Source organism: Aethalodelphis obliquidens, unplaced genomic scaffold (assembly GCF_003676395.1).
Source record: "Aethalodelphis obliquidens isolate GAN/ISIS:26980383/991018 unplaced genomic scaffold, ASM367639v1 scaffold108, whole genome shotgun sequence".
NCBI classification, from domain to species: Eukaryota; Metazoa; Chordata; class Mammalia; order Artiodactyla; family Delphinidae; genus Aethalodelphis; species Aethalodelphis obliquidens.
The window spans coordinates 3,333,749-3,346,944 of NW_020838052.1; the positions used below are offsets into that span (position 1 = coordinate 3,333,749).

General features: G+C 43.7%; 1 protein-coding gene across 1 annotated transcript; it reads left to right on the forward strand.

Annotated features, from left to right (window-relative positions):
* Positions 1 to 6,545: 6,545 nt before the first annotated feature.
* On the forward strand, positions 6,546 to 12,576 carry ZXDB (zinc finger X-linked duplicated B). Its single transcript, XM_027096765.1, has one exon. The coding sequence runs from the start codon at positions 8,010 to 8,012 to the stop codon at positions 10,488 to 10,490; it is 2,481 nt and encodes an 826-aa protein (XP_026952566.1). The 5' UTR covers positions 6,546 to 8,009; the 3' UTR covers positions 10,491 to 12,576.
* Positions 12,577 to 13,196: the final 620 nt, after the last annotated feature.

The window sequence follows — 13,196 nt, forward strand, 5'->3', positions numbered from 1 at the left end:
CCTTTTACTCTGCCATATTTCCTCAAATCCCTTAGAGATTTGAAATAAAGTTAAAAATAAAAAAAAATAAAGTTAAAAGTAAACTTTAAGGAATGTAAAAACATGTTTGGAGTCAAAGAACCTTCAAATAATTTAAGGCCTGCAAAGCACTTGTCAACTTATTAGCTAATTAGCTTTCCTCTAAAGTGAATAAAAAATCAAAATAGTCAAGATTTTTTTTCTATTTGTATTAATGTGATGTTGTTATTTTGCATTCTCAGTCATATTTTACAAATATAAATAAATAAATACACTATAAATACCCTTTTTTTTTCAGTATTAGCAATGTGCATCTCAAGTACGGTCCTGATTTTCAGTTTGATGGTCCAGGAGCCTGTCCGATTCTGATGTGAACCACTTCTAGGCACAATTATGGGTCAGAAATCTGATATTTAAGGAACACTCTGGACTAGGAACCTGCTTTTGGGAAAATGTAAAAGCGATGAGCAGTTATTGCAAATATCACTTGGTAAGTCAACTACTCAAACACACTAACTGGGTTCTGTTACCAGAAAATTTCAACCAATTTCTGTCCTCAGCTCTTTTTCCCAATACCTCTTCAACCCTTGAGACCCCACTCTAAGGTTGCATACCAGCCCAGAGTAGACTTGGGGAAGTGCTTCTTTCTTGGAAAGGTAAGTCATGTGCAAAAGTTGCTGAGGCAAAATGCAGCCAGTGGTTGGGAACAATCCTCAGCCTGGGCATGGAGAGCCTGGGAGATGCTAGGAGGAAGAAAACATTTATTTTAGCATTTTTTAGCAATAAAGTATTTTTTATTTAAGGTATGTATATTTTTGAAGACATAATGCTATTGCACACCTAATAGACTACAGTATAGCGTAAACATAACTTTTATAAGCACTGGGAAACCAACAAATTCGTGTGACTCACTTTATTAATATTTGCTTTATTGTGGTAGTCTGGAACAGAACCTGCAATAACTCCAAGGTACACCTGTATATGGTAAGACAGGTTTGCTCCCTGTTGTGTCAAAGATGGTCAGTGGCAGCTCTAGTCTCAGTAAAATTGTCATACATTACTCTGGAGATTCACTATATGAGTCCACTGGGCCTTGAAGCAAGCATGTTATGTCTGCATGTGCGGGATAAATGATATGAAAACCAGTGACCCTCCTGCTGAGCAGGCTACAAGGAAAAGATTTCTTTTGACCAAAGTAGCAATCTGGCTTGTGAACCTCTTTTCACTCTAGGCCCTGCCCTCTGTGCTGAGCCTGAGTCCAAACTTTACCTCACAGAGAACTCAAATCCAAAGCCCAGACCCATGTGAGGCTGTCTAACTGTGGTGTGGGGCCCTGGGGAGCAAACTCCTAAAAGAGGGATGAGGGAGGTGAGGACAACAGTGAAATGAACAGAAGTTGAAAATAAATGTGGATAGATGGCGATTTCATTTTTTTTTTCTTCCCATCGTCACCAGTTCACGAGTGAAATATAGCATGTATCATTCTGAGAAGCTAAACCATCGTCAGGATATGAAGAGGGTTAAACTTCCAACAGATAAGGAAGACAGAGGGTCAGGTCCTCAATGTTCCCTGCTGAGCAGATAACTAGGACAGTCCCTCTCAGCGATGTCCTCTGTTGGCAGACAGTGAAAATTTTTCCAGAGGAGCACTCAGGCCATCAGTCCCTGGTTCATTTTCTGGTCCCAGAGAGATCCTCTCTAGGGAGAGGATTGCCCCCATGAGTACTTTTCTTGAGATTAAATTCCTCTGAGCCAGGCAGAATGCGCCAAGCTTGCAGATGGCAGAGAATCGGGACCTGGGTGAAGTCTTGGAGTGGCCATGCAATCCCTGAGTGTGGTTTGGGGTGTTTGTAGTAAGAAGAAAGGGAGAGTGAATGAAAACTCTCTCACCCATACAATTCTTGAGGGGAAACTGGAGCTTAATGTAAGGAAGCCTGGGCATCCTCAGAAACTGTATTATATTCTGAGAACAGATGCAGGGCATGGGGAAGGTTTCTGTGGTTAAGTAGTTGTCAAGTTCGCCCAAAGCAGAGCTGGCCCCCAGGAGTAAAGACAGGGTGTACCCTGGCACCGTCCTCTCTTCTCTCAGTTGAACCAGGGAGAAACAACTACGTGAATTTTCAGGAACTACTAAAACTCAGCTCTTGCTCTGCATCCTCAGCCAGAGCACAGCAGGTTGAAGCGAGGGACAAAGCGAATAAGAATGTATCCTTGAGCGGTTACACAGCAGGGGGACTCTTACTCTTTTGCTGGGGTTCAGGAGTGGGGTCATTCTGGTTGTCAGTGGGAAGATGTGAGCCTTGATGGGTCCCTCCCAGCCTATGCCTCGTGGGGAGCTCCCAAGTTCAACTTCCTCCTGCAGGGAGAGACACAGCAGCTGCAGCTACACAGCCCACCTTCAGAAACGACAGACTAGAGGTGTGTTATCTCCACAAAACCTGGTTCTCAGTGATTTCTACCAAGTGAGACTGCCTGCTTGGATGCCTGGTAGTGACAGCTTCCCAAGTGGCAGGCCTAGAGAGCTGCTCCTCTTGTTAGTGAGCAGGTTTCAGATTTCACATTTGTGTCTCATCATTGTCAGGGTGGCAGTTAAGAGAGCCCGGGCAGCAGGTCCAACCAGCATTTAAAGGATAAACTTGCTGTTCATATTCAGGTCCTCCTGTTCAAGATCTCAGGGTGCTGGGGATAGGAGGCCAGCCCAGTCCTGTGTGAGAACAGAAGGCTGTGGGTTAATTTGTCTTGTGTGGCTTCTGAACAGAAGTGAATATGCTTTATACATTGGAAGTACTAGGAAGAGAGTACAAGATTCCAAGGATGAGCAACTATTATTAGAAAAAATAATAATTATTAAAAAAAGTATTTTTCCTCTGGATTTAGTGGTATCTTATTCTATCTATTGAATATGGACACACTGAAGGAAAAAGTTTTAAAAAAAATTAAATTGTCTCTCCTTCCCAGTATAAGATGCCAGTCCAACCACTAAAGAATAGATCATTTGTCACTTAGGAATGGCAAAATTATGTGCCATTTTCCCCCATCAATTTTTGTCCATTTTGGAGCCTAAAGGCCATCGAGAAAAGTGCAATTAAAGCACTCAAATTGCCACCACTGGTAAACACGTACACTTTGTAAGACTAATACAGGAATCTTTTGCCCTGCTCCTCCATGGACAGGGCTCTGATGAGCATGGCTTTAAATGGAATCCAAGCATCTTCATCTTGGTAGGTACAGCTACCAAGAGAGTAGAGCAACATTTCAGGTATAAACTAGTCTATTCCTGAGGAGATCATGTGATATTCACACTCATGGTGGAAGATTCCTGAGGAGAACATGTGATATGCACACTCATGGTGGAAGAGGCAATCTCACCACACACCAAGGCTCTCCTTGCAGGTAGAGCAGACAAGCCCTGGGTAGGACCAGAATGCGGAGTTCACAGGCTCTCTGCCCTACCCCCATGACACCCTTTTGTGCCAGAGCCTGGGTTTTGCAGCAAAACTCATTTCAGGCCAGGGAACCGTGGGTCCAACAAGAATTGTAAGCAGTCTATTAAAACTCTGGAAGTGGCCAGTCCTGCTGCTTTAATCATTAATTCACCAGAGAAACAATATGATGATAGATAGGGTACCTACCATTCATGCAAGGTAACAATAGAAGGGACCCCCCTAAACTGATAAAGGATATGAAGCCAGTTGTTAATGTTCTCCCTGTTCTAAATTCACCCTTTAATATATTCTCTCTGATAATGGATGAATTACCTTAAGCATCTCTCCTTCAAAGTGATCAAAATGTTACTGAAGGAGAAAGTGGCTCTCCTGTGACTTCTGGCTGTCAGAAGTGTGGGTGTAAGGATATCCTAGGTGCTCGGCCCCAAGCATGTACCCAGAACAACTGTCCTATCGAGTGTAGCCTGGTCATTGGCTTTCTGTGGCCCTCTTCATAGGGACATCCTGTGCTCCAAGCCAGCCACCTACCCGCTGATTTCCTCTAATTGATTGCTCTCCCGACCCACCCCACCTCACCACTAACGTTACCTCCTGTACTTTTCCCAAGGCTGCAGCCCTTACAACACCAAGGCCCTCCGGATCCTATGTATAGGACATTGTTAGCTCCAGGCCTCCAACCCCACCAGGACCCTTGCTCCTACTACACGTCTACATGCTGGCCACCAGCAGTGGCTTGTCCACACTGATGTGCTCCAGAGGGTACCTTCCTGCTTACCTTGCAACTGTAGACCAGCTGTGGTTTTGCAGACCTGCTCTGGTGCTGGCAAACCAGAAAACTTCTCTGCCATCCAGTAGGTTCTCCTACACCTTCTCCAATGAGGTGTGACCTCCAGTCTTGGGGAGGGACCCGCATTCCAAGTTTGTCTTTCCTTGGGTATGCTCCCTCAGGCCCAGGATACCATATAGAGTTTTCCTATATCTTATATATTCTACATTTGTCATAGTTTAATAATTCTTTATGTTAAACATTATGCTTCACTTTATATTAAAATTCCCCTGTCCACTGTGTACTTTCCATATCCTGATTGGATCCAGATTGCTACAGAACACAACACCTACAGCAAATATCATTCCTGGAATTACTGAAAGCCTTCTTTTGAGAGCTGCATCAAGTAAGAATGTCCACTAACACCCAGAAAGAGTAGTAAGGGGAAAAAGAAGGAATAAAATGCTCGGAAAGGAAGAAGTAAGACTGGCATTGTTTGCAGATGACATGATTGTGTACACTATATTCTACAGGTATTTTCAAATTGGTAGAATCAATAAAAGAGTTTAGATAGCTGTTTGTAGGATAAAATATCAATATACAGAAGCCAATTGTATTCTATTTACCAGCAACAAATTTACAAAATGAACATTTCAAAGGCAGTATTTGCAAAATATGAAGTACCTAGGATAAAATGTCCTCTTATAGGAAAAATATGAAGTATTATTGGGACACATTAAGGAAGTTCTTATTAAAAGGAGAGATAGACCATATCTATTCAATAACATTCCATATTATTGACAAGGAGTCAAATCTAAAAGTTCAACGCAATCTTAATTAGAACCTCAAACAAGATTTTGGTTGAAACTTTTCTGATGAATTGATAATATAAGTGGAGTTGAGACAGGCCAAAAATAACCTAGACATTCTTGAAGAACAAGGCAGAATTGAGTGGCCTTATCCAAAGATCAGAATTGTTTATAGATCTGTAGTAATTAATATTGATATGTGGTATTTAAAATGGACAGATAAATGGAGCCATGGTACTTAATAGAGAGTACACAAACTAGCCCATACATAGGTAGATGCGTGATTTATGACACATGTGGCACTGCAAATCAAGAGTAAAAGGGCAGACTTTTCAATAAGTGGTTCACTGAGACAATCAGATATCCACATGAAGAAAAAAAATGAAACCCTACTCGACACTATACACAAACATCACTTGTAGGTGGATTATGACCTAACTGTGAAAGGCAAAACCACAAATATTTCAGAAGGAAATATAGAGAATATTTTCATTGCCCCAGGGCAGGGACAGATTTCTTGAAACAGAAAAGCACTAACCACAAGGAAAAGAATGATAAATTTGACTATGTTATAATTAAGTATGTTATAACTAAGATTTGTTCACAAAGCACGGCATAAAGCAAGAGAAAATACAAACAACAAAGCAAAGGACTATTTTGGCCACACATATAACCACCAATGGACTGGTATTTAAAACACATAAAAAACTCATTGGATCAGTAAAGACAAGATGGAAAATAGAATAGAAAAATGGTGAAAGAGTTGAACATGAACAGGCTTTTCACAGAAGAGAAAATCCAAGAGGTTCATAAACATGAGAATGTGCCCAAACTTAGTAGTGGTAAAAAACAGTAAACTAATTCTGGCAATACTTGGTGTAGATGAAGATGTGCAGGAGCAGGAACTCTCTGTGTTACTGGTGGGATTGTAAATTGGTACAACCACTATAGAAAACAATTTGGCATCGTGTAGAAAAGCTGAAGATACGCATACTCTGTGGGCCAGTGATTCTGTTCTTGCATGTATACCCAAGAGACTTTTAAACATGAGTCCCATGAAAAATGTCCAAGAATGTTCATTGTACCATTGTTCACAATAAAAAGCTAAAAACAACCCTGGATGAACCCAGTGTTCATCCAGTGTAGAATGAAATAATCATATCATAATCACTTTGCTAAAATCATGCACTGGAATGCTAGTCAACAATGGAGACAAAAGATCTACAGCTACTAGGAACAACATGATGAGTCTCTCAAATAAATATGATACACAGTGAAAGAGGCAGGCCATAAAAGGGAGCATGCAGCATGATTCTGTTGATATAACTTCATATAAACTGTATTGTTTAGGGATGCATACAAAAGTTGTAAAGTCATATTAAAAAAAAAGCACTGAAATGATTGTCACAAAGTCAAGATAACGACTATATCTATAGGGGAGGGTATGGTTTGTGATTGAGAGGAATACGGTGGATGTATTCTGGAAGGCTGGCAATGGTCTATTTCTTGACCTTCGTCCTGGTTACACGGGTGTTTGCTTTTATAAATTATCTAAACCTGGCAGATATATTTTATGCATTCCTCTATACCTCAGATTTGAAAAAAATGTTTCCTCCAAAAAATGTAATAGAAAGAAAAATATGTGATGTAGAAATTTTGATGAGGCTTGAATTGTTATGGATGAAAAACTTGATCTTTTAATCAAGAGATCAGCAAGTGTCCATTATCATTAAAAGAGGGGAAAGAAGGGATTACTTAAACTATAGGTATCCCATAATCTAGTCATCACTCTAAACCTTTCTCTTGCCAGATTAATTCACCCTGTATTTATATCAATTCCCAACTCACTGATGACAGACAAATTGAAGGATCATCATCAACATTAATAAGATCATTAGGCATCATAGGCCAAATACATTACAGTGAGACTAGGCCACCACACTTAAATGCAAGCAGGCACATTGGGGCTATTGGGCATGCAAAAGGCATCTGTGCCTTGTTCTCAGGAGAGTCCACTGCAGTAACTTAGGGTTTAACCTTATCACATTTAACTAGTACTCTTGTCCAGAGACCTCCGTGTGCTGGAGAATCTAGAGTAAGCTGAAGAATGTCCTCATCATGCTGTGAGATTGGACATAAAATTTACCATGGTGCAACCAATGGTGGAAGAGCAGAGTTGGTTTAGGTTGTGTACCTTATAGGGAGAACCCAGGAGTGGGTTGGGTTCTCCAGATTTCAATATAAATTGTTTCATCCTCCAGGCTTTGCATTTCTAGGCTGAACAGTGCTAATCTGCTTCGGCCCCACCTCTTACTCAATCTAGTCTCTGCACCAGCAGGACAAAAAATTTAACTATGCGACAAATTTTCCTAAAGACATTGCTCAAGACAGTTCTGGATATGGAAGCTTTCCAGGAAATTTTTTTAAAAGACAACCTTTTCAGTAGGAATTGGTGGCACTATGGTTGTTTAATCTTGACACATAGCGTATTCTCTCAGGAATTTTCTGTCATCCATTAATCCAGCCATCCATCCAGTAAACAATGTTTAACACAGGATAAGTGCTAACCACCATGTTTAGCACCGGGAGGGGCTGGGGGTGTGTTTATTTTGGTACATAAATCGGTAGTGAGGTACCGATTTATGTTGCATTTAGCAGATAGATAGCTAAGGTATTCATTCCAGCACCATTTCCCCTGTATCTGGGAAGACCTCCTTGATTTCCTAGTAATATTAACTGTGGAACTTATTTATGTATACGAGGCTCTGCCCCTGGGCTTTCTATTCTGTTCTAGACACCCAGTACCAGAATATTTAAATCACGATGGCGTTAAACACGTTTTAATATCTGATAGGGCCAGTTTCTGCGCATTGCACTTTTTTTTTTTTTTTTCCTTTCAGGAACGTGTTCGGGCCCGCGGCAGGGGGCGGGGTCGCGCCTCCTCCGCGATTCTGGTTCCAGCGGAGCCTCATGGACGCGGAGATGGAAATCCCGAGGCTGCTCCCGGCTCGCGGGTCGCGACAGGGCGGCGGCGCTGGCAGCCCCGGGGGCGGCGGCCGGATCCACGGAGGTCCTGACCCGCGGGCCGGCCAGGCCCCCGCGCGCCGCCTCCTGCTGCTCCGGGGCCCCCAAGATGGCGGGCCCGGGCGGCAGCGTGAGGTGGCCCGCGCGGCCTCCCCGGGCCCGGGCCCTAGCCCGTTGGTGCCGAGGCCCGATCACGCTGGCGGCGGCGGCGGCGGCGGCGGCGGCGGCGGCGGCGGCGGCGGCAGCGGCGGCGGCGGCGATGGCGATGACTTCTTCCTGGTGCTGCTGGACCCGGTGGGTGGAGACGTAGATTCCACGGGCGCCAGCCAGGCCGCAGGGCCCCTATGGAGGGAGGAGGCTGGGCTGGGCCCACGGTTCCATGGGCACGAAAGCGGCGCGAACCCCGAGGGCCGCCCTGCGCTGGGCCCCAGCTCCCTGTCCGCTATCCGCGCCCCAGTCCCGGCCCTGGCCCCGATTCCCGCCCCAGTCCTGGGCCCCGCCGCGGCCTTCGCGGGCACCGTCACCATTCACAAACAAAACCTGCTGTTGCGCTTCGAGAACGGCTTCCTCACCCTGGCCACGCCCTCGCCGCCAGCCTGGGCGCCTGGGGTCGCCCCTGCCCCGCAGCCCGGGGGTCTGATCGCCCCGCAAGCGGGGATCCCGCACGCCGCGCAGCCTGGGGACTGTCCCGAGCTGCTGCCCGACCTCCTGCTGGCCGAGCGGGCCGAACCCGCGCCCGCCCCAGCGCCCGAGGAGGAGGCGGAGGGCCCGGTTGCTGCTGAGAGTCCCCGCGGGCCGCTAGGCCCGGGCCAGGGCGTGGTGCTGTACCTGTGTCCTGAGGCGCAGTGCGGACAAACCTTTGCCAAGAAGCACCAACTGAAGGTGCACCTGCTGACGCACAGCAGCAGCCAGGGCCAGCGGCCCTTCAAGTGCCCCCTGGGCGGTTGCGGCTGGACCTTCACCACCTCGTACAAGCTCAAGAGGCACCTGCAGTCACACGACAAACTGAGGCCCTTTGGCTGCCCGGCAGAGGGCTGTGGCAAGAGCTTCACCACGGTGTATAACCTCAAAGCACACATGAAGGGCCATGAGCAGGAGAACTCATTCAAATGCGAGGTGTGTGAGGAGACCTTCCCCACGCAGGCCAAACTCAGCGCCCACCAGCGCAGCCACTTCGAGCCTGAGAGACCCTACCAGTGCGCATTTTCGGGCTGCAAGAAGACGTTTATCACAGTGAGTGCCCTGTTTTCCCATAACCGCGCCCACTTCAGGGAACAGGAACTCTTTTCCTGCTCCTTTCCTGGCTGCAGCAAACAGTACGACAAGGCTTGTAGGTTGAAAATTCACCTTCGGAGCCACACTGGTGAGAGACCTTTCCTTTGTGACTTTGAGGGCTGTGGCTGGAACTTCACCAGCATGTCCAAACTCCTTAGGCACAAAAGGAAGCACGACGATGACCGGAGGTTCATGTGTCCTGTAGAAGGCTGTGGGAAATCTTTCACGAGGGCCGAACATCTGAAAGGCCACAGCATAACCCACCTGGGCACAAAGCCTTTTGTGTGCCCCGTGGAAGGCTGCTGTGCCAGGTTCTCTGCTCGCAGTAGTCTCTACATTCACTCCAAGAAACACTTGCAGGATGTGGACACTGGGAAAAGCCGATGCCCAGTCTCCACTTGTAATAAACTCTTCACATCCAAGCACAGCATGAAGACCCACATGGCCAAAAGGCACAACCTGCGCCAGGATCTCTTAGCTCAGCTAGGAGCTGCAAATTCTCTTACGCCCAGCAGTGAACTTACCAGCCAGGGGCAGAATGACCTCAGTGATGCAGAGCTTGTGTCTCTCTTCTCTGATGTGCCCAGTAATAGTTCTGCTGCAGTATTGGACACCGCATTGGTGAACTCTGGGATCTTGACTATTGATGTGGCTTCTGTGAACTCAACTCTGGCAGGGAAACTCCCTGTTAATAATAATAATTCCTTAGGGCAGGCGGTGGACCCTCAGACCTTGATGGCCACCAGTGACCTTCCTCAAAGTCTGGATACCTCACTCTTCTTTGGAACGACAGCCGCTGGTTTTCAGCAGAGTCCCTTAGATACAGATGATGTCTCAAGTGTAAGTGCGGGGCCGTTGGGATCTCTGAGCTCTTTGGCTGTGAAAACCTCGAGTCAAGAGCCCCAAGCTTTGACCCCCAGCAGTAAGCTAACAGTAGACACAGATGCTCTGACTCCTTCAAGCACCCTTTGTGAAAACAATGTCTCGGAACTACTGCCGCCAACCAAAACGGAATGGAACGTACATCCTGATTCTGACTTCTTTGGACAGGAGGAAGAAACCCAGTTTGCATTCTCCAATCCTGCAGGAAACCATGGGTCTCAGAAAGAAACAGATCTTATCACAGTGACTGGCAGCTCATTTTTGGTATGAATTAAACTCTATTCATTCCTTGCCACATGGCTTACTTTTATTGATGACACTCAATTTTAAGAGTATTCTGGACTAAATGTTTAAATGCAGTCATTTCTTATAGGTTTGAAAAAGAACAGAGCCCTGGGCTACAAGTTTGGAGATTTAAATTCTGATCTTGAGTCTGGAACTGACAGGTTGTGTGACCCTGAGCAAGTCACTTATCCTATCTGAGCCTTAATTTCCTTATTTATAAAATGAGGTGGTTTGAATAGATTGTTTCTAAGGTCTTTTCAACTGTATGATTCCTTGATAATATGCTTCTTTCCTTGAAAAAAATTAGGACATTTTTCAGTGATGTTGCATGTGCTTTTCTTCAAACATGCATAAACTACACATAATAGTAGAATGAACATTCATGTATATGACACCCAACTTCAGCTATTGTCAATTCATGTACATTTTTGTTTATATAATCTCCATTCTCACCCTCTCCCAGTATTATTTTGAAATAAATACCAGATATCACATCATTTCAACCATAAATATGCAGTATATGTTTCTATAAAGCATGGGCTCTTTTGGAAAAATCTTCAGTTCCATTATCATACTTAAAGTTAACAGTAGTTCTTTGATACTGTCAGGGTTCCAACTTATAATTGTCTCATAAATGCTATTTGTTTTAATATTTTTAACAATTAGAATCCCAGTAAGCCTCTTAACTGTCTTTTTAATCTGTATGTTACCCTGTTGTCTTTTTTCTTGCAATTTTATTCATTGAAGAAAGGAAGTTGTTTCACATGTAGCATTTGCCACAGTCTTAAGTTTTGATAATTACATCCCTGTGGTGTTAAGTTCCCCTACCCTCTGTTTCCTTAATTTGGTAGTTGGATCTAGAGACTTGATCAGAATGGAAATATGATTTTGGGGATAGGAATGTTTCATATGTCGTGTTGTGTTCTTTTAGCAGGTGGCACATAATGTCTGGTTTTCTCTCTTGTGATATTTGCAGCTGCTGGTGATTGGTGCATTAATTCATGATTACCTGTGCTTCTGATATCATGAATTGTTCTTGTAGAGTTACTATTAATGGAGGAAGAAATGCTGTTGAAGGCATGTATAAAAGTTTGTTAGAAATATTATTCAATGCCAAAATAGTTTCTTAAAGGTAGAACTAACAAGAAAAGAAAAAAGTAGCAAAAAATGTTTTGACTCTGCTCCCCATTTATCTTCCACACCTCTTTTAATGATGGGAGGCTTTGCTGTTGTAGAAATTGTCAGCCAGGACTTTGACATGAAACAGACCCATGGTCAAATTCATGTTGGATAAGTGGCCTTGAATAAATTAATTTCACTAAGCCTCAGTTTCTTAGCTGTCAAAGGATCATAGCAATGCACACACATAGCTAACACACCTGAGACTTTTAATCTTTTCCAGTTTTTAATATGTAAAGAAAAATACTATGTGCTTTGACATATTTTGATGAATTTATGTAATCCTTTTACCATCTCAATCCTTCCTACTGTAAAGAAGAAATTGGGATAATTTAATCCTGTTCATGTCCAGACAAGGTTTGTGAGAGTTAGGGTGTAGCAAGATAGGGAATCTCTTTATTCCCTCCACTGAATTATTTCCCCCCAGGAATTTCTGTGGCTAATGCCAGGAGTGGAAATATTGCTCACAGGTATATCTGCATCCCTGTTCATTAGACCAATTTGTCACCATCTTTGCTCTGATTCCAGAGTTAGACTTTGCTGTAACTGCAGAGTCTGCTGTTGCAAGAAACTGATAATGGAGTAGAGAAGGTTTCCTACTCTCTGTGGTCTGGAGAGCTCATTGTTTGCATTTTCCCAGAGTTGGAAGGAAAGATTGAAGCTGAATATTGTGTGAAATGTCTGTCTTATATGAGTGTAGCATTTTGAATTTTGTGGAACATCTTCACAACTGTTGTTCAGAGCAACCCTATGTGGTAGTTTTGGCAAAGTTTGTTCTGTGGCTCATGGCATTTTAGCAAATGCACATTCTAAATGGACTTTGGCTAGTGACTGACAGTTCTATATATATCAATAACTTAAAACAAAGAAGATAAATTATTTTCACCTCTCACTTCCCACCCATCCAACTTTCATGATTTATCCCTGTGTCATAACTAGCTGCTGTTTTCCACTTTAATTGGTTTCTGTTACTTTCTTTTTACTTTCTCCCCAGTCCACTCCCATGTATGTGCATTCCAGCCCTTACCATGCCTTACTTTTTATTTTTTAATGGATAGATCTCTTCCTGCTACTATTCCTCAGATCTCCTCGTAGCCCATTTTCTTCCAATGATAACATTTGCTGAGTGTACACTGCAGTTGTGTGTATAGTAAGAAGTTATTTTCTGAGCTTAGATAATACTGTGTGTATATATGACTCAGATGGCAAAAGACATTATTTTCTATATTGTTCAGATGAGAAGTAGATTTCTGTTTTATTATTTCCATTTTTTAAGAGTTTTTGCCAAGGAGTTCAGCTAAAACTCGTGTTTGCTGTAGTGTACTAGCCCAGTAGTGTTTGCATGTGAATGCCTATGGATGACAGTTATTGTAGCTCTTTGGCAGTGCACTAAAAACTTGTCACTTTGAAATGTTTATGTACTGTGTGTATGGGGGTATACACACACATATATTTTTAAAGTGGTTTTATTCATTTAGTGATAAACAAAAACTAGGCATACTTTTGTAAATC

Bases quoted from the DNA above. Each gene is read 5' to 3' on its own strand.
- ZXDB (XM_027096765.1), top strand. From the start codon at position 8,010: ATGGACGCGGAGATGGAAATCCCGAGGCTGCTCCCGGCTCGCGGGTCG.